The sequence below is a fragment of the Chlamydotis macqueenii genome, chromosome Z (assembly GCF_036417535.1).
Source record: "Chlamydotis macqueenii isolate bChlMac1 chromosome Z, bChlMac1.mat, whole genome shotgun sequence".
NCBI classification, from domain to species: Eukaryota; Metazoa; Chordata; class Aves; order Otidiformes; family Otididae; genus Chlamydotis; species Chlamydotis macqueenii.
The window spans coordinates 22,265,893-22,292,304 of record NC_141593.1 but is presented as its reverse complement, the minus strand read 5'-3'; the positions used below and the strand labels follow the sequence as shown (position 1 = coordinate 22,292,304).

The 26,412-nt window shown below is 40.1% G+C and overlaps 1 protein-coding gene across 1 annotated transcript in view; it reads left to right on the top strand.

The window, feature by feature from the left end:
- Positions 1 to 16,444, top strand: part of LOC147596284 (interleukin-6 receptor subunit beta-like) — a 28,625-nt gene extending 12,181 nt beyond the window's left edge. The window contains exons 8-15 of the mRNA XM_086771540.1: positions 2,042 to 2,252; positions 3,883 to 4,041; positions 4,472 to 4,594; positions 5,160 to 5,312; positions 6,978 to 7,121; positions 9,376 to 9,472; positions 12,560 to 12,623; positions 15,959 to 16,444. Of these exons, the coding sequence (XP_086627666.1) occupies positions 2,042 to 2,252; positions 3,883 to 4,041; positions 4,472 to 4,594; positions 5,160 to 5,312; positions 6,978 to 7,121; positions 9,376 to 9,472; positions 12,560 to 12,623; positions 15,959 to 16,444 (1,437 nt within the window). The remainder of the gene's footprint in view (positions 1 to 2,041; positions 2,253 to 3,882; positions 4,042 to 4,471; positions 4,595 to 5,159; positions 5,313 to 6,977; positions 7,122 to 9,375; positions 9,473 to 12,559; positions 12,624 to 15,958) is intronic.
- Positions 16,445 to 26,412: the final 9,968 nt, after the last annotated feature.

The window sequence follows — 26,412 nt, the reverse complement described above, 5'->3', positions numbered from 1 at the left end:
CTAGCTGTATGCTTCCCATAATGAATTTAAAGCTCAAACCTACATGTCAGAGGCATCCCCTCTTCTGTAGTAGGAGTCATTGCCTGCTGACTGACTACAGCAGATCAGTCAGTTTTACCAGCTGAAGTTGTCTTGGTAAGAAATGGCAACTGACAGTCTTGAATATACAGTTGAGGAGCCCACAGGCAATTTCAATGAGCAAGGCATTACTAGAGGTGTTTGCATGGAAACTGATAAGTGCTATCTAGATTCTGAGAGAAAGAGCATCTGCCAACTCCAAGAAGTTTGCCATAGGGGACATCCCTGGCAGAAAGGACAGACTGTCAGAGTTTTAAAATATCAGAAGATGTAGCAAGTTTTGTAGTTACCCTTTGCATTTTTGTTAAGGGAAAGAAAAGACAGCAGAGGAAATCGATACCTCATCTCCTGATAGGGATGAGAGATCCCCTTTTTCCCTTAACTACTGAGAAGCAGGCAAAGCTGCATAGTAAATGATCCATTTTGTGATAAAGCAATAGACTGTACATGTTAAGCTAAGAGAAGAAATTATTCTCCATCTAGATATTTCAGTTAAGAAAAAGTGATATTAAATATAGTATCAGGGCTAGGACCTTAATTCAGGATAACACTTCCACTAGTCTTTTGTATGAAATAAGGTTCAAGTCCAGGTTGCTTCAACAAATATCAAAGGGACAGATGCAAGCAGTGTACTCAATAGTTAACACGTCAAATTTAGAGGGAAAAAAAAAACAACAAAAAAACTTCAGCTCTGCTGCCATACATGTTTAAGCAGATCTGAAACAAATAAAACAGCTTAAAGATGTTAGAGGCTAGCCATAGGTCCTCTGCATTTGCTAGCGTTCAATGAGTAACCTCTACACGGTCAGATCAACAAGCACAAGATAGCTGGCTTCAGCTCTGAACACCCAGCCAGGCAACGTGTGTTGCTCTCATGGCTGCAAATAACACAGGACCTCCTGCAGGACTGCACAAGATGAAGCAGTGCTAGGCTTTTCCAGTTTCATTTTGCTAAGCTAAGAAAGATAAATTCTACTAGTTTCTTCTTGTGCAACAGACCCCATATTTCGCACATCCTAGGAATTATTTCTCCTACACAGAAACCTTCTCCAGTTTCAAAGCCTGGTGAGAGAACCATAACACTATTGCCCAATCAGTTTTACCAGAGCTTCAAATAGTGACAGCAATTCTTCCCTTTCTATCTTGGGAAAAACATCTATTTCCAGTCAGCTTTATCAGAAATTCCTCTCAACACACATTTCTCTGCCTTTTAAATTACTGAATGTCGTGCTGTCTATGTTACTCCAAAAGTATCCAATTATTTCATTAAAATAACCCAATCTCCCAGCTTTGTGGTATCTTCACACTCTCAATTCTGTGCAAAGAAATAACAGACAAGCTTGATATCAGGAGAAATCCTTGCAGAATTCACAGCCCTTCATGTATTGAGTTCTGTTTCTATATAGATTGCAGTGATTTCCATTTATGTGCACTCATTTTCCAGTCTCTCATGAAGATTAGTACAGTAAAATAACAAGTGAACCATCACCACCTAAAAATTTCTATCAATGGATACATAACATGTTCCAAAGTTGTAGTATAATTACTAACATTTATCCTTAAAGAGACCAGATGCCTAACAGAGCCTAGTAGATGAAGATTCCCAGAGGCATAAATTGCAATTAAACACCTCTCATTAACTTTCAAGTTCCTAATTATGAGGGGTATGTTCCAGTGAAATGCAGAGAATGTTACAGCTGCTACACTGCTGTTATTACTAATTGGATACACATAACTAAGATCTCAATTAAGCGAAACACTTAATCCAGTGCTTAAATCCTCTTAATTTAAGCATGCTCTTAATTCTGCTTTGCTTCATTGATTCCTAATAACCTAATTAAAACAGTATGACTTTATCCCCATCATTAAAGGTGATATTTTGTTTATACATTTTAATTTCTCTTGATTTTCTGCACAGGTCGTAATAACATTTATAGAATACTAATCTTTTGCCTCTTACTAGGTAACACAAAGTAAGAACATCCTTGGATATTACGTTAGCGTGGAAAGAACACCCAACAGTTGCATGGATTCACCAAATCGCATCTTTCTAAAGGACAGAAAAGTTCTTCTAAATATCTCCATGGCTTACTACAGAGTTAATATTTCCGCCTATAACAAAGCAGGAGAATCTCCACAAGCCATCTACATTGTCCCAGACTCCTCTGCAACAGGTACGTACCTTACCATTCAACCGTTAGAACACTGGAGAAGGTTTATGAGCAATCTCTAGGCTACATTTTAACAGTCTTTGGGACAGGGTTAAGCATTATCTTGAATATTTCTTAGGCTGACATTTTTGCATAGTGAGAGTAAGTACTGCTTCTTAAGAAAGGATTTTGACAGAAATTAACCGAGACGAAGTAATTTAACATTCCTTGTATCACTCCTTGTTTTCCCAAGCTACAGAAATAACTACGTGCTAGATCAAAAGGGCTTAAGGAGTGTACTCAAAGTTAAGCAGCTGCCAACAGTTTAGACAACATTTGCAAATCTAAGGGTATTTTTAACTAAATAACTATTAAGATACTTGCTATTGTCCTTTATTTCAGTATTTCCCCTTATGGCACCTAGGGGGAGGAATAGATAGGATGTACATGTCATATTCAAATGAATATGAAAAATTTTGTGATGCCTAAATACACAGATTTTTTTCATTCAAACAATAAAACTATTTAACAATATTTTTCTTAAAATATAAGCTAATTTAGTTATAATCTTGAGGTATAGTTATTGCAACATAGGAAAAAACTCTCTCTTCCAAAGTAAGATGATTTTTTTTTTTAAGCTATAGCATGCACAAGTAAACAAGTGTGCAAGTACCCTTGTTGATATCCAGACAGCTGCACTAATTGGTTTTCCAGGATTTTCTAACACACTCTCCCCGCTCTGTTCTCCTTTGCCCTGCAAAGACTTAACAATTTGGTTTTGCTCTTACATTTTAACTGCTTTAGCTCTCTTCTGATGAAACATACATTAGCATCTCAAGCCATCTTTTGACTGACAGCTGCTTGTTTACTGAACCTCTCAGCCTGTTCTTCACGGCTCTCTCCAGACACCTGTTTTAGATTTGGTTGTACTTCTATGCCGGTTCTCTGTATCTATCATGAATTATTGGGAAGATAGTTGCACTAAGTGTATGTCCAAGATAAATTCCTTCTCAGCATGCACAACTTTTCTTTAACTAGTACAGCCATTTTCTTTAATTTGACTGTATTATATCGGTTTTCAGGCAGGAGATGAAATGGAAAATTTTGTCTGTCTGCCACAAGATCTGCTTCTTAGCCCTAAAATGACAGTTGCTCTTCTCTCCTCTTAGTTTCACTCAGGAGGTCTTTCCTTTTTTCATAATCTGTCTTTGAAAATGTCAACATGTTTAAGATCCTTGCACAAAAAGAAAAATATATGAAATAATGTATCTATAATCCATAGTTAGTCCCTTCTCATCCTCCCCCAGGTAAGCACTGGCGCAGAGTTGCTCCGTGTATAGCAGAGTGTCTCACAGGAGGTTATTTAGCAACACCAGACTTCCTCTTCTTGAGGCTTGGAACAGCCAATTCCCCTTTTCTCATTGTGGGAAATTAAAGGTCATGAACAGCAATTAACACTGGAGCTCCCAGAGACCCTTGGTACTAGATGCTAAGTTTCCTTTATTGACATGCTAGTGTAAACCTGACTGTATACTGGTAACCTGCAGTAATGCCTACGTAACGACTAGTCTTTAAGAAAAAGCAAAAGAGAGAAAGCAAGCAAGAGAAGACCGCTTTCCCGTTTGTTGATGTCTAATGGTATATTTGTTCACAGACTTGCCTGGACAAATCCACGTCAAACACCAGGGAACTAAGGCAGTTTTCACCTGGACTCCAGAATACAATCCGGAATGTTTTGTGGTTGACTGGGGCACTGGTAAAGAGGATATGCGCATGAAAATAGTAACTACGGCTACTAGGAATTTCACGCTAGGTAACAGCAACCACCACATCTACTTATGGAGGCATCATTTCATTCATTGGTTATTTTTGGTGGAGAGTAGGATTTTCACGAGCAAACTGAGGATCCAGATAAGTGCATCTTTTATCTTTATCTGGCACTGAGATATAATCTAATTTTTAGCAACACCAAGGCAGATAACAAGCAAGGTTTTCAGTAAGATTCTTCTGATCACAGTTGGGCAAGAAATGCAGGTAAGCTGCTGTTGCTGGTGTCTCCTTGCCCACATTCCAGGCAGACCTATACACTACTAGCCCTTTTTTTTTTTTAAAAAAAAAAAAAAAAAAGCTTTACACTATGCTCAGAAAGTAAGAACTATACAGAAACCTATAAAGTTGTTGTCTCTCCTTCTCTTTTTTATAACTTTTCAGTAAACCCTGATGTACCTTTATTTGTTTTTCAGACAATTTTCAGCCATATAAGTTGTACAAAGTAATGGTACATGCATCTGATGTGTGTCAGTGTGAAAGTTTCACAAGGCATGAAACGACTTTCGGAGTGACCCACTTTTACTCAGTTGAAGGAGGTATTCCTCCCCTTTATATAACCTCATCCCTTATATTTCTTCTCATTTCAGCAATAGAAGAAATCCTTCACAAAGTCTCTTTTCCAGGTGACTTAACAGCATTCTCCAGTTAGCATTGCCTTTGGTCCTAGCAGTTATGCACTGGCAGTGAATGACCTGAATGTTGTTCCTCACTGATAGGTCCACAGAAATATTATTATTACACATGGCATTACCAAAATAACAGAAAGAGGGTCGCAGGGTTACTACTCCCTGTAGCTCAATTTTAACTGAGGCCAAAGTCAGATTTTCCAATCCCAATTTGCTTGTGTCTTATATTGCAAGTTGAAATTAGTATAGCTGTGATATTGGAGTTAAAGTGTTTGCAATTAATCACTCACAATTTCTTTGGTATTGCTTAAGATGGAGGTTTTTTACCTACATGTTATATTTATTACAACTCCATGTTATATTTATGACAACTAGAATCAGGCAAGGAACTCTCTAGGAAGCAGCTAGGTTTCAGTCTTGTTTGCCTACTGCTTAAGTACTGATGCAAAACTTAAATTATTATCTGATGTTTAAGTTCCTAGGACAGGTCCAGCTAATGTGACAATTCTGAATATCACAAAGCATTCTGCACTCGTGAAGTGGACCGAAATAGCTGCCAAAGACTGTCTGGGCTTTCTCCAGGGATACAGGATTACCTACACAGATTCACTGGGGAAAAAGTCTCCGGGTAAGTCGCTGCTGCTGAGAACAAAGCATGACAGAAAAGCTTCATACAGACCGTTCAGCGCTGTTGCAGCACACTACTAAGTTACTTAGATTTCTGCGGTAACCGAGCGCTCTCAAAGATCAGGCTTTTAATGCTGCAGATGGTCCTATGAATACCTAGAATTTTCTAGATACCATCTCAAATTAAATATTGGTAAGGAAATATTTCCTTAAAACTTACAGTTCTAAGACTATTGCAGAATTCCCTACTAACACTGAAAGGAAGAACTACGGTCTCAGCATTTCTAAGGTATTAAGATTTCAGTCACAATACTTTTATATTTCATTGTAACTCAGCAAGGCTTGCCTCTGAGGCTTTCAATAGTACTTAAGAAATTATATATTTGTTTTTTGAACTCGATCGGCGGGGAATACAGTTTGTATTTCTTACCTGTTTTCAAATACACTATTATTAATTTCATTTTTAGAAACATTTCTTAAATTTGTAGCTTTTGTGTTTAATTACAAAGGATGAAACTTCTCCACATAGCAATAAATGAATAGTTATGAGAAGAAAGCACTTGCGTTTTCAAAAAAAACCAAAACCAACCCATACTGCTTTTGATAAACATTATTCTTCTGATCAGCAGTGGAAGACGATCTTGCTATAAATAATAATAAATTAACTTAGCACATACTGACTTTCAAATAAAATTAGAGACGTGCTATGAAAGACCTAGCATCTAAGACCCAACAAAGGACAATAGCAAGTGTTCTGTAATTCATGCTGGGCTATGCCTTTAGACAGCCGTAAAAATTAACAAAAGCCTCAAGTACACAGTGTTAGCAGGAAGTTTGGTACCATATTCAGGGGGCTCTGTTCCACCCCAAATACCTATCAGAAAGCACAAGAGAAGACAGAAGAGGAGGGTCCAGGACTGAACTTAATTTTTGGTTTTTTTGCTCTGCCTTGATCAGTTAATGCAACAGTGATACGATGCCCGATTGCCATGTTTTCCAGGCAGGAAGAATGATTTAATTGGAGAATTTGAGGGAAAGGATGCCTATAGGATACCATTTCTACTTCTTCTATATAGCACCATTTTTACTTCTATGAAGATCTTAAATTCACAGTGGCAAACTTGAAAAGTAATTTCTACCCTGTTAAAGGCATACTACAGCATCGTTGGTTGCATTGTTCTGGCCAGGCAAAAAGTCACTGCACCATCAGAAATGAAAAATTGAGCTGAAAGCCCTACAAAGTAGGTGCAGCAGAATGCACAGTCCTATTTCTGTACCGAATGATGCACTGGTATTAATCAAGGTGAATTCCTACTGACTACTGCAGTGAGGGTAAAGCACATGATAAGGTCTAGTCCTTATGTCAGCTGTTACAGCCAACATGAAAACCACTGTTCAGTGTGTTAGGTGTATTCTTCCATCATGCAGTATACACAGCCTTCTGCACTCACCACCTAAACATTCTTGGTGTGTTAAAAGCTCGTGCTTCTTAGCTCTGGATGTAAAATGTACATAAGTACCCATCCAAAGAACATCTGCTTAGCTTCTTCCAGCCGTGGATTAGGGCACAGGAATGTAGCCTTTTCCCCAGTCAGATACACTGCTACAGACTCAGCCATCAAAGTTCATCTAGTTGCCTTCTTCCCCAACCCCTCTTGTATTTCAGCTGTTACTCTCAATTCCTCTATCACAAGTCATCATCTGACCGCACTGAAGGCAAAAACCATCTACCATGTGCAGATTTCTGGATTCACTAATGCTGGTGAAGGACCTCCGACTCTCTCACAATCTTTCATCACTCCAAAATATGGTACTGTGAAAGCTCTATGCATCTGTGTTACCCGGTATCAATTCTTGCTTTATCCACTATATATGGCATTATTCTCTACCCTTTCCTGCTTCTCAAGAAGTAATAAAGTGTTCATGCACAAGATATATTATTTCATCCTTAGTACTGATAGCAAACCACAAAATTGTTCCTTTGTTAGAGGTAAACTATGCACCACAGAACAACTCTGCCTGTATTTCACTACCTAACGTGCAGGGAAGGCTTAGCTCAGGCTCTTCATCTCTGAAATGTTTTCTGAAATTTTTATGCTAGCTATATGCACATATCTTTATTTATTCCTGATTCCTGTCATACGTTTCATCAGTTTAAATAATCTGCCTGTGACTCTTTAAATTCAGTAATCTTTGTTCTCCACAAAATCCTGAGCAATCACGTAAAACTGGTTTGCAGTTAGACCCCTGAGCCATTAACTGTGGAAAAAAAAACAACAAACCAACCAATCTCTTTCAATTGCTCCTATTGTGGGTGACAGCTAATCCAAGTATCTTTTGTTTTCTAGTGATTTAAGTAGATTTTAAGTAAAAGATGCTGTAGTTTGCTGGCAAAAGTTTGCTTTTTTTCAAAGGTGCCTGGGCAAGCTACGAAAATCAATACAGTTACATTTATAAAATTTCAGATATTGTAATCATCTAGGGCTGGCTAAGCATAGTCTCTCTAATTGATAAGGTGTTAAAAACGTTCAACTATATCTAACACTGCAGTAGACCCTTTTTCAGTTTGACCACAGCTTCACTCAGTTGAAGCTTTCTGAACAAAAAAAAAAAAAAAAGCAAAGAACAGGCTAAGATGGTATCAGCCGCAGGAGAAGTAACCTGTGAAATCCAGAGAGAGAAGTATGCAAATAGCTTCTCCCCACTACAGCTCTTTTGTATTAAGTGAAGGAGATGTAAACACAAACAACTGAATAGTCAAAAGTGTGAAGCAGAAAGAAAAAGGAAAGAAATTAAAAATCTTCCTTGAAATCAACAGGGTTTCCACCCCCTCCACTGAAATCCTTTCTCCTGTCTACACAAGACATTAGTGTCTCCGCTGGAGCTTTTCTGCAGGACTTTATTCCAGGCGTCCTACTGAACATATATTTGGATAGAATAACATTTTTCAGGAAAATAGCAAAAATGCAGAGTTAATTTAATGCAACATTTTAAAAATACAAGTAATTACATTGAATTTAAATATTGCATGTACTATTTCCCCCCTCTCCAATATTTCACAGGTTACTTAATCCATTAGAAGAACCTCAGGTTTCTTTGTCATAAAAGCCTTTTCAGAAACAAATCCATTTGCAGCTTTTCTTTTCAGGTAACTTTTTAAGCAAAATTAAGTAGCTGTTTGACATTAAAAAAATAATAATTTAGTTGGTGGGTGGGTAAGAAGAGAAGAAACAAGTGACCTTTTTGCAAATATGGTTTGTCAGTATCAGCAACACAATCACATACTGACCACACTTTCCTGGTGCTATTTTCAAACTTTTGATTTAGCTGTCTGCAAAGAACACCTCAACCCCGACCCACTCATCTCATCACAGACTGCTTTGGTTCCTGTGCTAGCAGCACTGCTGTCACTGCCCGAGCACTTTATCAACCTTCACTAACCTTTCAAGCACTTCATCTCATTCAGGGGGGTGGGATGGTGGTGGGAAGTATCTCTAGCAGGTGTTAACACAGACAATAGGAGATGCAGGTTCGCAGTAAGGGTTGACTGCAGATAAAATTGTCTTAATGTTCCCAACAGGTGAAGAGCAGCACCTACCAAATACACAAACCACATTATTGTTGTCAGGACCAGGTGGGATCTCACAAGAAAATCCCTCCAAACCCTACTAGTAAAACCTGAAATGGATTAAAAGACACTTTCATTCAAACTGTTTCTTCTAAAGTCAGACCTGCGTCAGGGTCCCGACCCATTAAACAAGCTGGTGCTTACATAACAGCATGGGGAGTAGGAACACTTCTTTTGTTATAAAGTGTTTATCTTTGGATGGTGGATTTAAGACTTCAGCGCATATATCTAGATGTATCTTAAAAACAGAAACCTGCAAGCCTCAAACCCCCTAGAAATTCTAAGTCTTGTTTTAAGTAGATTTCACTTACAGGCATCTCAGAACATGTGTAAAGTTTGGCTTTACTTCTGTTTGAAATATTTACCTTGTGGAAGCAACATAGCCTTTCTGTACTTGATACTGTTGGTCTGATTCAGTCTCTCCATTTCCCACTAGATAAAGGAGAATTTGAAGGTTTTGTGACTGGCCTTTGCTTCAGCATGATGTTCATTCTGGTTTTTGCACCTCTTACTTGCTCTCTGGTGCTTAAAAGGTAAGAAGAGAATTTTGGCTGAAGTTGTTAGCAGCACTTCCGTTTTGCTTAACTCCGAGTTTCATAGCACTGGGCCTTTTTTGTCATTAAAAGCGACACAACTCAAAAAGCGCAAAACACAAAAGGCACCCGACTCACTTACACAGTAAGAGCAATTACAGACCACTATAAACTGGTTAAAATAGTTTGTCAAAATTCTATAATCTTTTGTGTTTGATACAGCTATCTGACTACCACTACTAGAAAACACCCTTGAAAAGAGCAAGGATCATTTCTCACAGTGGAAAATAGGTTATGTATATGGAAAAAGCATGCATTTGATTATTTTCCTTTTTCATTCCTAACTGATAATCATGTCTTCTATTGAAATACAAAAATAAATTCCCATAGCATATACAAATTGATGTTGCCATCTAAGCTGTTTCCTGCAAGCACATTTGGATGTTAACTGTATAAATGATGCACATAAGCACATAATAAGAAGCAGTAAATGGATGGATGAGTAGGAAGAAGAAAGAATAACAAGGGTGCCTGTAAGATATGGATGAGGTCCTCTTATTTTAGGAGAAACTGTTCTCTGCAGTAATAAAGTACACCTCCCTCAAATTAATCTGAGGTATAACATTAGGGCCATACACTACCACTAAAGAAAAATGGCTTGCATAGTAATAGGCTCTAATATTAACTTTCTGATAAACCTAGTTGAATACAACCATTCATATTACTATTTTGATGTCCCTACATTCCCTTTTTCTCCTGTTTACAAAGTACCAGCCTCAGAAGCTGAAAGCACAGCTGCTCAAGGACAGAACAGACAGATGGCACAGCCCGTGGCTTGAAAGCTGTACAGCATGACGTAGCTCACTTTGCCTTGTGCATCAGGCTAAACTCCTGCCCTTGCCGTTGGGAAACAGACCGCACTCCACATTAAGTCTCCTGTGCACTTTCCTTTTCAGATTTTAATTTAAGTTACTCTACATCTGATACAGCTTTTTGACAAGAACTTCTGAGACCTAGACAGACGTTTTGACCTAGAGCAAATCTCATTGCGTTAAATGTAAGGTCACACTTCATTGTCTAGACACATTAGAAAGAATTTTTGAAAACCTAAAAAAACGAGCACATAGAAGCCAAATGTAGCATTAGAAAATAGCAACTAAACATGTAGTAGTATTGAACATCTGGAGATGAAGAGTCCCAAGTATCCCCTCATCTCGATTTCCTGCTTGATTTGTAAAAAAGGACTCACCAGCCAGCCAAACACTCATCTTCATAGAATCAGCAAGGAGATCCATTAACTCTACAGCCTTAGGCTTCACCTCAAACTGCAGCCTAAACAGAGGCAAAATCCCTTCCAGCTAGCAAAGTTTAGATTTGATTTGAGAACCAGACAACACTGAAGCCAGCACTAAGGCAGGGTAACGGGCTATATAACCTCCCACAGTCTCTCACAGCTGTGTCATTTTTTTTCCCTACGGAGGTGAGTCATTGCCCAAAGCTCCAAGAGGGGTGCTCAGAGAGCAGCTGCTGACAGGAAGGTGATCAGCTCAAAAATCCCAAGAGACACTCCTACAGGGGCCAGTGATGAGCAGACAGGGATGAGTTGTGCAACGGGATCAGTCAGTTCAGCAGAAACTCCTTTTGAAGTTCCCATCCCACTCCACTGCTGCCCCTCCACAGGGAAATCAGAGCTGGCCCCTGCCAGCCTGGGCCCAGCACCAGGATCCCAGGGTGCCAGGAGTGATGTGCAAGCCATCATTACAACCTGTCCTCTCAGAAAGAGCCGGGGAAGACAATTTCTGAGGAGGTCCCCATGGTGGGTGTCCCTGGAGAGCACGGCAGCTTGTTGCCAGCTTTGTTGTTTCTGAAACCCTAGGTGCAAGAAAGGAGGTTGGAAAAAGGGCTCTGATGAGAGGTCTGTGGACAAGCAGTCAGCTGAAACCCATTTGAACAGCTCAATTGGCAAACTCAGCTCTACTTTACAAACCCCTTCCTCTACAGCAGAAGCAGCTGGTGTGAGTTTTTAGTAAAGATGTATTTAGCTTTGTCTCAGGGGAAACAGTGAGATACAGTGAGATGTAAAAGAATCATATCATGGTTAGGATTGGAAGGGACCTTTAAAGGTCATCTAGTCCAACCCCCCTGCAAGGAGCAGGGACATCTCCAACCAGATCATTTTGCACAGAGCCTCATCCAGCCTGGCCTTGAACGTTTCCAGGGATGGGGCATCCGCCACCTCTCTGGGTAACCCGTTCCAGTGTTTCACCACCCTCAATCTAAAAAATTTCTTTCTCATATCCATTCTAAATCTACCTCCCTCTAGTTTGAAACCATACCCCTTGTACTATCACAACAGGCCTTACTGAAGTTTCTCCCTGTCTTTCCTGTAGGCCCCCTTTAGGCACTGGAAGGCCGCTATAAGGTCTCCCCAGAGCCTTCTCTTTTCCAGGCTGAACAGCCCCAGCTCTCTCAGCCTGTCCTCATAGGAGAGGTGCTCCAGCCCTCTGATCATAATAGCTCCGAGAAAGAGCCAAACTGAAAACAATCAGGAAGGAGCAGCAGCTATTTTGTTCCCCCTGTTCCGGTCTACAGGTCCCAGGGATGGGACACCTTTTCCAGGCTACCTGTGTCACTGCACAGAGGCTAAAACCAGCAAAAGTTTTCTCTTTGTTAGATGGGAAAGTAGACTTCTAAGTAGAAGCCCAGGAGCAAATACTTACCAAAACAAACTTCTTCCTATGTGTCTGAAAGTCCTCAAGGAAGATGGAGGTTTAGTGGAAATGATAGTGAGTTAGGAATATGGAATGATTAAACATATAGAAAGAGACAACATTACCAGCTCCTGTCGCACCTCCTTTGTCCTTCAACAAAGATGCTAATTGTCACTAACCCAGCATTTCAATTTAGATTACCAAGCCTGGTCTTCAGTTTTTAATTGGCATTATGCTTAATAGTCATTATAGAACATCTTGTTTTGATGGTCATGAAAACACCAATAAAATGCTATGTACAAATGGTAGTTAATTTAAATGCATAGGAAAAGTCAGTAATTTAACATGACAATAAATTTAGAATATTTCTTTACAGGTTGAAAATATCATGCTGGCCCAGCGTACCAAGTCCAAGAAATAGCAGTGCACTCCAAGATATGGCAAGTACTCTTTCTGACAGTGTGAAAAAACACACCAGAAAGCTCTTTCCTACTGATTAATCAGTAATGCCAGTTATTAGTCTTTTCACACTTTACCCTAGTAAATGTCTAATGACAACCGTTTGGAAGCTAGGGTAGTATCAGAAATACAGGATAGGGGAAGGTTGTTGTTTAGGCAGAGGCTGTATACGCTTTTTAATTTAATAAAGGTTCTCAGACTTTTTTGAGAACATTATGGAGCATATTTAAAGGTAAGGTTGTTAAAAGAACAAAGCAAAGTTGAATGAGGGGAGATAAAACTTAGAGAAATGCAGTTTTTATAGCCAGTCAGTTTTCACCAACTGAAACTGAGTATTAAGTACAAGTTACTCAAAATACAGAGTAACTCATCATGGCCTAATTCCACAGCAGTCTCACAACGGAGGTCATGTATGTGGTGTTTTCTGAAATCCACTTCTCACCTCTCAGTCTCAGTGCTCCCAGCACAGGCCAGGGGCTCTGGCTGGTCAGGCGGCAGCTGGCTGAGGAGCACCCCCAAGTCAAGAGGCACCAAGGTTCAGCAGCATGTTCAAATCTTACCCACAGCTTTCCCATATGCTTTGGTAAGGGTACGCGAACATCAAGACTGAAGAAGCACCTGGAAGTCAGCTGTTAGCAGTGGGCTGCTAGAGACCATGGTATTCATTTTGCCTACCAGGGGACTTATTTGCATCTTCCTTTCCTTAACTCCCTCCTTTTAAACAAGTTTCTGCTCCAGTGTTGCTGACACCTGATAATAAAAGTCCCTCCTCTAGGACACCTCAGTTTGTCTCCCAGATCTCAGACCACCAACCATTAGGTTTTGGAGCAGGAACTTGTACTGCTTTCCTTTTTATATATCATCAGTTTTTCTAGCAGTCCTGAACTTAATTTGGCACTTATAGATCTAGTTTCTCAAACCAACTTGTGAGCTTTAACACAGCATACTTCTTTCTATTAGTCAAAGATCTGGAAGGTATCCGCAAGCCAGACACTGTCCAAACCTAGGACAGAGAATGAAATAATCAGCAATAAAATTTTGGAAGACCCTGACAGGCTGCTGGTAACCAAAGCTTTTGTTGAACATCAGCATTACTTTCTTCAACAGAGCAAGTATGAACTTTCATATTCAGATCAGGACTTCCTTGCTTTACTCCTTCCTTTATTCCACCTAAATGTGGATAAAGAAGTAGTGAGCTCAGAGGTAGTATCCAATGGCCATTTTGCCAAAGCCAGATAATGCCAAACAAAGGAGGATCAGGTGTACCAATGTACAGCTCTACAAAGTCAGAGTTTCAAAAGTCATGTTATTAGAAGACTGCAATTTCACTGTTTTGTTCAGTTAAATAAATTGATCTGCCCACCAGCAGTAGGCAATTTGCAGTTCTCAGTACTGGGATTCAGATGTCCCTCACCAGCCACTCCAGTAAAAATAACTCCCCCTAATCCTCCTGCTTCTTCTCAGCCATGCATTTAGAAAGTAAGAGATCTGCAGATTCAATAATAACCTAATAGATTCAAAGAATAATTGCCACTGTGAAGAAGTGCAGGTGAATATATTGAGACTGCACGTTATAGAAAGGATAAACAGGCTTTATGAACCAAAGTGCCACTTTGATATAAATACTTTAAAAGCTAAATACACCTGTTTAAAATGCATTTAACTGTTCTTGCAGAGGCAAAGCAACTACAAAAGGAAATGAAGTCTGTATTAGCCAAGTCTGGTAGAGAAATATTCTCATGTTGATAACATGGCAGAAACAGAAATAACAGATATCAGATAAGGGGTTGAGGGAAAGCAGAAAAAGCTCTATGTGAGGAGATGATACAATAAAGCAGTTCTTGTACTGTCAGATATATTGTCTAGAAGTAATCTGATATTGTGAACAGTTCATGAAATGTGGAGAAAGGTATTCCCCAAAGGAGCACCTTAAAATGGAGGCAAGGAGTAAATCTTACTATATTCTGTATATTTATTCTATTTGTAGGTTATTCCAATACTGAACCCCATTAGGTTAGTTGAGAATTGTAGCAGCTCTTGACAGAAAAACATATATAGTCCAGATAGGTAGCAAGAAAATTTGTACCTTTAATCCAGACAGAACATTCTTTATTGCAGTCTAAGGCAATGATACATCCCGTGGTACAGGGCAGCAGGAGGAACTGGAGACACTCTCAATTCAGTCAGCACACAGAGGCCAGGAAAATGAACTGTGGAGACTAACATGTCCAGCCAGCCAGCCCATCAGCATCCCATTCTTCATGTTTAGACAAGATTCTTCAAAGATGCTTTTTCTTCACCTATTAATGCCTTTTTCCCACAGAAGCTCACATCGAGCTTATTTTTAGATTTGGTAGGATAGAGTTCAGGCTGCTGTTCATAATGAATATGATGATGGAGGTACATATCACGAAGGTCTTAATTCAAAACAAGGCAAAAGCTGACCATGCAGAGGTGTCTACTTATCCTATTACAAGAGAAAAATAGAGATTTTTTTAATGTGGGATTGCTGAGATTTCAAAGAGCAGCATACTCATTTCCAAGTCAGAGCACAAATTGTAAGAAGGAAGAAAATAATAAAAAAAGAAATACACATTTACTTATTTATTGCAAAAGAACCATAACAGTTTAAACAAATTCAGAGCAAATGAGGAGGGAATAAAAGGGAAGGGAAAAAAAAAAAGCTAATAGTCATACCAGAGAACATACCCGCCTGGCCATCATTTAAAAAATATTATGGCAAATGTAGGCAAGCCCAGCAGAACAATCTAAGTGGAAAAGAATGATGCTTGGTGTTACAAACTGTTCTCCATTTACTCATCCAGAATTTACAAAAACTTGTAACCCAAAGTACACTCAGGTCGTGACACTGCATTAAGTTGAATAACAAACTGCTTGCAGCAGCTGATACCTAAATCTTGTTTGGCTGCTGTTCAATTCAAGCTGCTGCCTTTTTATAGCAACAGGTTTGTTAAACTTTTTGAAAGCTGTGGGGCTCAGAACAGTCCGTCATGAAGCCTACCTTTTATCATCACTATATTTTGTCCCAAGCACACAGGAAAGCAATAAAAACTTTTATTAAATGCTATGGGAGAGGAGAAGATGGCCCTCTGAATTAGGGAAACAGATATTTTCATTCAAGTTCCTAAAAACTATGAAGACGAGATAAAGTCTTTTAGATAGCATATGATATAGGCAGGACTAGGCTGCCTGTCTCCTGGCTTTATTCTTTTGTTATTTATTCCAGTAAATTGCCAATTGCACTTTGCAAAAGTATGACACTGAAATTATTCTTTCTCCTTGTTTTGTCTTGCAGAATAGTTGGAAACGTGTTTCAAGATCACTGCTTCAGGCTGTGTCAGACAATGACACTACCAGCCTTCATGTCATAGAGCATGAGTCAAAGGCTTCTTTGAAGCTAGACCTCTTTACACATGGTGGAGAAGACAGCAAGTGTGACACTTGCCAGGCAGAAGAACTTAGCAATAACACAGATGTAAGCCTAAGGCAAGAAGAAATCCCTGAAAAAGCAGTTACAACTGAAGAAGAAGGAATAATTTCCATTACAGTACCCCTCTTGAGTGACTACACCAGTATGGAGTTCAGCCAGAAGGCTCTGATGAGTCTGACAGTGAAGCTGCCTGCAAGAGCTGCTCGTCCTCATCTGGAAATGGAGCTAAGCAGTAAGCCAGCACAAACTGAGCATCAGGTTTTGTTTGCTCCCCAAGACTACCTTAAACAAACCCAGGTAGTATTTCTGCCATCTGGACCAACTTGGATGGGACAAGTCAATTTGAACTGAAGCATCTTTATAATTTCCCAAACCATAAAATCAAGTTCCAACCACTCTAATGCTTGAATGGAGCCATTAGGATCATGTCAGACAGTGAGTTTGTGACAATGGTTGGTCTCTACTTCAACACGCTTCCTCGGTGAAATAGATTGATTATATAATTATATTAGCTATTTCACTACAGTCATTCTTGGGAAAGTGCTACTATCTTCACACAGGCCAAACGTTCAGGGAACTGTATGAAAAACCTTCCAGTAAGGTACTGCTTGCTAGGTGCTTATTCCCAGGGACTCAGGAAGCCATTTCAAGGCTTCTGCTCTAAGCATAATGTTGTTCTAGTCATAAGGAGAGTACTCTAATCACTGCAACCATCTGATTTCCAGATCTGATAAGTTCTTCAGTAAAAATTCCAGCAAAAATGTCTACTGCTCCAAAGAAGCTCTCCAGTTGATCAAAGCTGGCCAAACAAAAAAGTGAAAAGCCTTTGTTTTAGGAATAGAAAATCATGCTTATTCATCTATTAAAGCACTATTAGATCTTTACACCTTTATTCGTTGTAGATGAATAGTGTTGTGTCAATGAAGATGATAGTAAGTATCATTACCAGTACTGGAGTTTTTAGTTGCATTAAATTAAGGCTAGTTCTTCCTACATTCATCTACACAGACATAGAAATCCATTCATGATCTGTTATGAGATGTAGTTGCAGATACAATTTCACACTGCATGCAATGACGGCACCTGTTGAACAGACTTCAAGAGTGGAATAGATAGTTCAGTTTGTCATCCCTCCAAAGCTTGCATAGAGGAGGAATCACTGGGGATAATGGGGATAAGGGGATCCTTCGATAGGGGATAAAAAGGTCTTCCTTGATATACTGTCTTACGTGACTCCATCATGTATCTCCACTGTGCAAGGAGTCTGAACTGGTTTTCCAGCTTACAACAACTTCTTACCAATGAACTCTGTAGGCATTAATGGTTTGCAGTTATTGTAGAAGACCCAGTTCATTGTTGTTGTTTCCAGTTTACAGAGCATTTTATTAAAATTATTTTGTCGAGAAAGAAATTAATCAACTACACTGTAAGCAACAGAGGCTCCTTAGATGGTTATACTTTAAAATGCTCTCATTAAAAGTGAAGGATGATTCACATTCACACAAATATTTCTGTGCATATTAGGCAGTATGAGTTACAGAACAGCCATGCTTACAAAAACTCAAAGAAACTGCATATCCTCCACTTGACTGACTTAGTGAGGCTCCATAACAAAACCTGTTTTACTGACTTTTCTTACACATAGTCACTCTGTCTTTATTTATATCTCCCTATGTCTCTTAGGACTGGCAGGAACCAACTGTGGGTTTTGCATTGTTTTTTTCTTAGCACTTAAAATGCATTGTTTTGCCACAAAGCAATGTACCTGTTACCACTCGCCTTTGTTACCTCTGTTCATTGAGAAAACGGGTAACAGAAGCACTGCCCAGACCACCTCAAACGTTTGAGCAGTCTTTTAAATCTCTTTCTTCATTGTTTTAACTTCAGACAGGTGACTTTGCCTGATTTGAATTTAGGAGAAATCAAATTAGCGGAGCTGTTGCTACTTGCAAAGTAAATAAGTAGAATCAAACTGACGGCTTGTGAGCAGTTTCAATATATGAAGCAGGCTTCATACACAAAACTCAAAAGATGGTTTGGGTTTTTGACCCAGAGAGTATTGCCTCCAAGATATTAGCCACTGCCTGACAGCCTGCTAAAGAAAATTAATTTATCTGGCCTGGCATTTTCCCTAGAAGTACACATGGGTCTATTTGCCTTAAATAGAAGGGATGGATGCATTCCACTTTCAGTTATAAAGCTCACAGTATACGTAATTCTTCATTGATCTAGTTTGAGCAATACCACACTCAATATTTGTATAATGGCTGTAAACGGTACATTTGGGAGAATGAGAGATACATGAAAAATTCTAGTATGGAGAACTAGAAAAACTCCTCCCATCATGATGTATCCTTTGAGAGCAAAGAAAGAACCTTTTATGTGGAGAGAAATAGAAGAGTACACAGCTAAACTGTTTCATCCAGCCAAAAAGGAGGCTTTGGTGGAATAATGTACCTACTCAGGGACACAGGACCAGGAGACACACAGTGCTCAGATCTTTGGATTAGGTGCAACTAATTCTTTGTGGGGTTTTTTAGTTCTTTTATGGGGACTTTTAGTTCATTTGGAAAGGACCTACAATGATCATATAGCCCAACTGCCCGACCTCTTCAGGCAGTTAAAAAAAGTATGTACATATACAGATGTATAATGACTGCAGAAGCCTACCTCTACAAATAAACATGTAAGCTGTTTCGTTTCACATGCTACAGTACTTTTCAAGTGGTTTCAGTAGTGTTCTTAGCTTCAGCATTCTTAGCTTTGATATGTGTTATGTTAAGAGTGAAATTGCAAATATGAAGGCTCAGGACAATAAAAGCCAAGTAATTTTAAAATATTTTCTTTTCTTTCTTTTCCCAGTCAATATAGCTCTAGATGACCACTGTTAGCATTACTGAGAGTTTAGACATTTTAAAAGCTTAGATATTTAACTGTAGGCCTTGAGGCTAGAAAACCCTCAGAATTTTGCAAAACATAAAAAAGGAAAGCAAAGCCATGGCAGTATACTTAAATTAACCATATATAGGCCATATCTCCGTTGGAATGATTGAGGAGTCTGCAATGCCATGATAAGTTGTACGTGTACTCATAAACCCGTTATGTGATTGCTTTGATGCCATTTGCTGTAAGAATGTTTCTTACTCTTACATTTCTCTGAGCATCAAGGTTTCTCCACTCTGTTTCCATATGTGTGTATTTGAAGTTGGAAGGTTGCAGTGAACTTTAAATCCCGTGTCCATCAAACATTGCATTGGCAAATAGTCAATCTATTTTGTTTGTAATACTGTAAGTGACTCAGTTTCTGCTCGCTAGATCTGACAAAAAGTTGTGCTGATCCTCGCACATGGAGAGTAACACCAGAGAACCAGTTTCAAGCCTAACAGAATACTACTTTTTCAACTTCTAAGGACAGTTGCATTTTGGTTTTATTTTAGGGATTTTTTTTTTTTAACACCAGTTCATTACTGGAAAGCTTCAAGGAACAAAATGGCAGATTTGGATGCAGAGAACAAACTGCCTGACAGAGCTCCAAGCAGTGGGAACAAAATGGAAGATACACTATTTTTCCTTATGCTCCTACATTTGCATAGTCTGTCCTTCGAGCAGTCCCAATAAGTCTTGAACGTGGAACTGGCCGTGCTGCCTGGGAGGCCCAGTGTTGCATACTGGCACCACAGTCCTCTGCCTGATGCCATGTCAGCAGAATCCAGCCTTACAGTTCCCATCTCTTTTCTGCGCTGGAAAAACTCTCATTGCAGTCATAAACTGAGTAAGGACTACAAAGCTCAGATTGACTTAATTTTCTCTTGATTTAGATTAAATAAAAGCACCTTCCTGCTCCCAAGCATTTTAAATGACCTTTCCCACCCCAAAAGAAACAGTTTGAAGAAATATATTTCATCAGCTGATTAGCTGCATGTCATCAAATGCACACCTCCAACATACACAGCCTCAGTGCCCTGGTGTTGCTCCAAGGCACCGGGTAACGAACTGGGCTTCCCCTCAAACTCAAAATGAAGCTATTTCAGCTAGGACTGAAAAGGCCCTGCAGCTCCTACATGGAGTACCTGCTGTCACTGTATGAATAGGTACATCACGTTCCAGTGCGTTTTAGCAGATTACTACTGCATTAGGGTACTAAAATAGTGTGGTAGGGTACTAAAAATAGGGGTGCTTTGCAGCAGGCTTGTAACAAAGCCTGTAGCACACTGTTTGTACAAATGTGCAGCATTTCAAACTGCGTCTGAAACATTACTGGGATGGCCCAAGGAGGGGGTGCTCTAGCACTGAATTTTATATGGCAGTGCAGCACAAGCGCACTTGGGATAATGTAGGCTCCCTCCGAAAGGGAACTGGTGTCCTGGTTACCCAGCACATGGAGAAGGCTGAGGTTCTCAATGACTTTTTTGCCTCAGTCTTCACCGACAAGAGTTCCTGTCCCACCACCCAAGCTGTAGAAGGTGCAAGCAGGGACTGCGAGAATGAAGAACTGCCCATTGTACTTGAAGAGCAGGTTCGGGATCATCTGAGGAATCTGAAGGTGCACAAATCCATGGGACCTGATGAGATCCATCCGCGGGTCCTGAGGGAACTGGCGGATGAAGTTGCCAAGCTACTGGCTATCGTATTTGAGAAGTCGTGGCGGTCTGGTGAGGTCCCCGATGACTGGAAGAGGGGGAACATAACCCCCATTTTTAAAAAGGGGAATAAGGAAGACCCAGGTAACTACAGGCCGGTCAGCCTCACCTCTGTGCCTGGCAAGGTCATGGAGCAGATTCTCCTGGAAACCATGCTAAGGCACATGGAGAGCAAGGAGGTGGTTGGTGACAGCCAACATGGCTTCACCGAGAGCAGATCGTGCCTGACCAATTTGGTGGCCTTCTGTGACGGGGTGACGGCATCGGTGGACAAGGGACGAGCAACAGACATCATCTACCTGGACTTGTGCAAAGCTTTTGACACTGTCCCGCATGACATCCTTCTCTCTAAACCAGAGAGACATGGGTTTGATGGACGGACCACTCGGTGGATAAGGAGTTGGCTGGGTGGCCGCACTCAGAGAGTGGTGGTCAACGGCTCAATGTCCATGTGGAGACCGGTCACCAGTGGCGTCCCTCAGGGGTCCGTGCTGGGCCCGGCCCTGTTCAACATCTTTGTCGGCGAAATGGACAGTGGGATAGAGTGCACCCTCAGCAAGTTCGCCAACGACACCAAGTTGTGTGGTGCCATCGACATGCTGGAAGGGAGGGATGCCAGCCAGAGGGACCTTGACAGGCTGGAGAGGTGGGCCTGTGCCAACCTCATGAAGTTCAACCAGGCCAAGTGCAAGGTCCTGCACCTGGGTCATGGCAATCCCAGGCACAAATACAGGCTGGGCGGAGAATGGATTGAGAGCAGCCCTGAGAAGGACTTGGGAGTGCTGGTGGATGAGAAGCTTAACATGAGCAGGCAATGCGCCCTTGCGGCCCAGAAGGCCAACCGCATCCTGGGCTGCATCAAGAGAAGCGTGGCCAGCAGGTCGAGGGAGCTGATTCTCCCCCTCTACTCTGCCCTAGTGAGACCCCACCTGGAGTACTGTGTCCAGTTCTGGAGCCCCCAACACAAGAAGGACATGGACCAGTTGGAGAAGGTCCAGAGGAGGGCCACAAAGATGATAAAAGGGCTGGAGCACCTCTCTTATGAGGACAGGCTGAGAGAGTTGGGGCTGTTCAGCCTGGAGAAGAGGAGGCTCCGGAGAGACCTGATAGCGGTCTTCCAGTACCTCAAGGGGGCCTACAAGAAAGATGGGGAAAGGCTGTTCAGTAGGGCCTGTTGCAATAGGACGAGAGGTAATGGTTTTAAAATAGAGGGGGGTAGATTTAGCTTAGAAATTAGGAAAAAATTTTTTACAATGCGAGTTATAGAACACTGGAACAGGTTGCCCAGAAAGGTGGTGGAGGCCCCATCCCTGGAAACGTTCAAGGCCAGGCTGGATGAGGCTCTGAGCAACCTGATCTAGTTGGGGATGTCCCTGCTCCTTGCAGGGCGGTTGGACTAGATGACCTTTGAAGGTCCCTTCCAACCCTAACCATTCTATGATTCTATGATTCTTGAAGAAGATGCTCTTCCTACACCAGCTACTACACTTGTACTTTTTACAATTCCAGGATAGATTCTGGCTTGAGCATTTCTGTTTCTCCTCTGTAATTCCCTCCACAAGCCTTAAGGGGCTTGAATCTTTCTTGGAGTTTTCTCTCTCAGGATATAGAAGCAGCCTGTGTTTCCAGCAATGAGGGCAACATTTTCAAAACAAGATATTGCCTCAGCAAATCCCAGACTGCAATTTGCAGTCATGGTAAGTGATACAGAGAACCATATTAAAAAAAAAGAAAAAGGAAGGCTTCCATCTGTTGATTCAAAGCATTGTGCTGGAAATGGTATATTGTCAACGGTAGCGCAGCAAGAACACCATGAGCTTTCTGGAAAGCTGTTGTCAAAGGTTACCAAATCACATCCGTAAAGCCAATTTTCTGTATAAGCCCCAAAGCAGCAGCCTGCCTAAGCACCCATCTGTCAGCAGAGCCCTACTGCAGAAGACTTTCATTCCTCTGCCTCACATTTCAACCACCCCACTTCCACACATGCAGTCCTCTTCAACCAGTACAGCCATTAATCCTTCAAGATTTACACACCTGGTCTTCCCCTCCATCTCAAAGTTACCTCAATTTATAGCTCATAGTACACAAGTTCAAACCTTCATAATAAAAAAAGGAGTGGGGAGACTAAATTGTACACTGTCCTTGCCCCCTGTTCCCGAACCCAAAAACCTGTCCTCCACCCAAACATTGTCACAGCTCCCAACTAGCTAAGCATCAAGCAGCAGCAACAGTTTATACGGTATAAAGAATCATATTATCCCAGCCGGAGATGTTTGATCCCTAATGTTAGGGATTTCACATCTCATATGTGTCTGTAAGTCAGAACATGAATCAACAGTGGAACTACCAGGTTTGGACAGTCACTCACCCCTTTATGCTCTTCTAAACCTAGGGGAGTCAGGGGACAGGAACGATGCTTAAATGCTTTTATAAAGCTCTTGAGAACTATGATTTGAAAGGCTGACACATAATATTCTTTGCCTTTATGCTCTTTATAGATCTCTATTCATCCCTCTGCATAAAGAGGATAAAGGCAAAAATTTCTTATCTTGTAGACAGAGGATGACAGAGAAGCCATGAAATATAACTTCAAAAGGGATATACTACTCTGTCTAATTGCAGTTATGAGCTACTATTGGAATAGAGTTACACATCTGACAGAAGAAAAGAAAGTTCCTAAATAAAAGAACCAGGATTTCTATGTTTTATTATCATCCACTGAATTAATACAGTCCTTACAACTATACATTATTCCAGGTGAAAATCATCAAAGGGAATCTGATTTATGAGAAGGAATTATCTTGGCTACCATCTTTCACCTAGCCATAAAAGCATCGTAAATGCTGATTTCTAATGCATTCATTGCAATGCAATGAGCCAGGTCTAACACCTTCTTCCATCAAAATATTCTGAAATATACTTTAAACTAATAAATTCAGCATTGCCACACTTTGGTTGAACACAGCAAGTATTTCAAGTCCTGTTATAAAATTAGAGGAGTAAAGAACAGAGTATTTCAGTGGCCTACTGTGTGTTCCACATTATCTGAGAAATGGCACTATAAAACAGTCCTCAGCTCCCCTAGGCTCACACCGTAACTGTACAGCTGTCACCTTTCCATCCTCTTTTGGAGATGAAGCAATAGAACAAACATATCACAGCTCTAAGGATCAAATGTTAATGGATCAAAGGATATCCTTGCTGATATAAATGAAACTTGGACAGATCAAATAATACCTTACAATTAACATCATAAATATCCAGTCAACATCTTTTGCAGAGGCTGGCCCCTCTTCTCTGCATCTCAATAAACTCTTTAATAATATATCTGCCCCAAATCTCTCCTGGCTAGAGGAGAATTTAGCTGGGCACCCCAAAACTAAAAAGCACTGCATGTTTGCTCCTGGTTAATATACACCATCTCATAAAATCTTTCTATTTATTCTGTATTATGGTTCATTCAGAAATACTCATCATTTTGCTTGAAGCTCATCTGTAACATGGGTTAGTGCAATTCACAGCATGGTTCAGACAAGTCTAGTCCTTACTAGCTACCTACTCTTGGCAAGACCAGGCAGGATGACAGGGATGTGTAACAGTTGAATACTCGCAGGGAAAACACCGAGTTAGTAGAAATTATTTACCAGCTCAGAAGACTTATTAAACAAGTTTCAGTTAAACAAGAAGAGTATCCCCTTAAAATTCAACAAAGCAGGTGGAAAATTTTACCTCACCACAGTAAGACATAAATCCAGTGAAGGCAGATGATTATACATTTGTTTAATGTTCACATTTCATGTGGACCAACACATTCGCTTTGAACTTTTAAACAGAGAAATCTGAATCAACCCTTTAATATATTACTTTGATAAAAAAGAAAGGTTTTCTTTAGGCTCTACCTTTTAAAAAGAAATGCAAGATTTGTAGAGAGAAAACCGGAAGCACAGTCTTCCCTAGTTCTGATACTGAAGCAGCACACTTAAAGACTAGTACTAACACTCCTGTCTGCCTATTGTCTTAAAACAAGTAGGCAAAACAAGCCATGTACACATGCACACACAAAAATTTGATTTTAGAAGACCGTTACCGTTTTAGTCAATTTTCTATCACCTCCTCTAAAAATAATTTACTTTTAGTGAGCGACTACTTAAGGAAATTAGGTAGTATATAATATAAATAGATATATATGATTTTGAACCACTGCTAAGACATCTCAATATATTTCTCCGATATGTTTTTCCCTGCTTTCAGAGGAACAGCGTGGTGAAATGCAGTTACCCAGACCTCCTGATCAGTGGGAGTTAAGCCAGCCCAAGTCTCATCACAGACCCGAATGCTGTCAAAAATAATGAGATCCCTACTGCGCAAGTTAAAAGTCTGTAGAAAAGCACATCTCAAAACCTCTGCTCCTTAGTCATTGCTGTTTATTTAGATTCTTACATGTTATACTAAGCAAGCAAAGCTTAAGCACTGAAAACAGTGAATTTTATATGAAAATATCCATTAAATATCCAATAAATTGACATATACTATCAACGCCAGCAGCTCTGCATCAACCCCTGATCCTACTTTAACAACAATAACAAAACAAAAAGGGGGGGATTTTGACATACACTTCTATATAGCCACATTTATTAACTCACTGTTAAGCTCTCCCTGGTGGAACTACGGTAGTTTTCTCTGGAGAAGAAAATCCCTTGCTCAGCCACAGTTTCAGAAGCCTCTTCTGTAACTGAACAGTGAGGATACATTCAGTTACTTAACCCCTCACCACCTTTTCTGTAATATTCTTGTATCAGTCCAATATTTAGTTACAAAGCACTTGACTCCCTGAGGCAGATGTAGGCCCCCTCACAAAAAAAAAAAAAAAAAAAAAAAAAAAGGGAGGGAGAGAGAGAAAAAGAATTGCTTCACAGCCGCTTGCTGTATCTCATCCAAATTTGGTGGAAGTGAGTTTATGACACCATTAAAACTTTGGGACATCATTTATTTACAAAAAATCAACAACATAATAGCAGCATTTGACATATATTTACTTGTACCATTTCATAGTTGCTTCATGAATGCAAAAATACAATCTACCAACATGGAACAAGTTTGGTTATATGTTTATTAAACTTAGAAGACCTACTTCATTAGCAGAAGTATCAAAGTTAGAGAAGGGAAATAACACTTTTGCTGCTGTAGTGCTTAGGTGCTCCAGGCATATCTGAACTGACTGTGAGCAGTGCTGTGTGTAACAAATTAATCAGCTCCCATATCAGTAGGAAAAATACCAGAAAGGATCTACTGACAGACTACACAAACTGTGCATGTCAAATTACTCTCTTGATGTTTCCAGAGCGGATCACTCATTCTTTTGATTAAGTTATCATGAAAATTATGTATTTATGAAGTAGCAATTTCTAAGTGGTTCATGATTTACTCATCAGTGCATCAGTAGCTCTAAATCTTTGCACTAAGAAAGGTTTCATTGCGTAGAGCAACAACTTCTTCTAAGAAAGCTATTTTACTGGCAGCCTCATTAATGACATCAAGAACTGAGTGAAAGGAAAATGAAATGGTTCTTTTACCACTACTGATATGTCTTTCAGGTTAAAAAAGACACATGTAACCTTTTCAATGGGAGAATAATAATGTCATTAACAAGATTAACATTTAACAAGTGTGTATGGAACA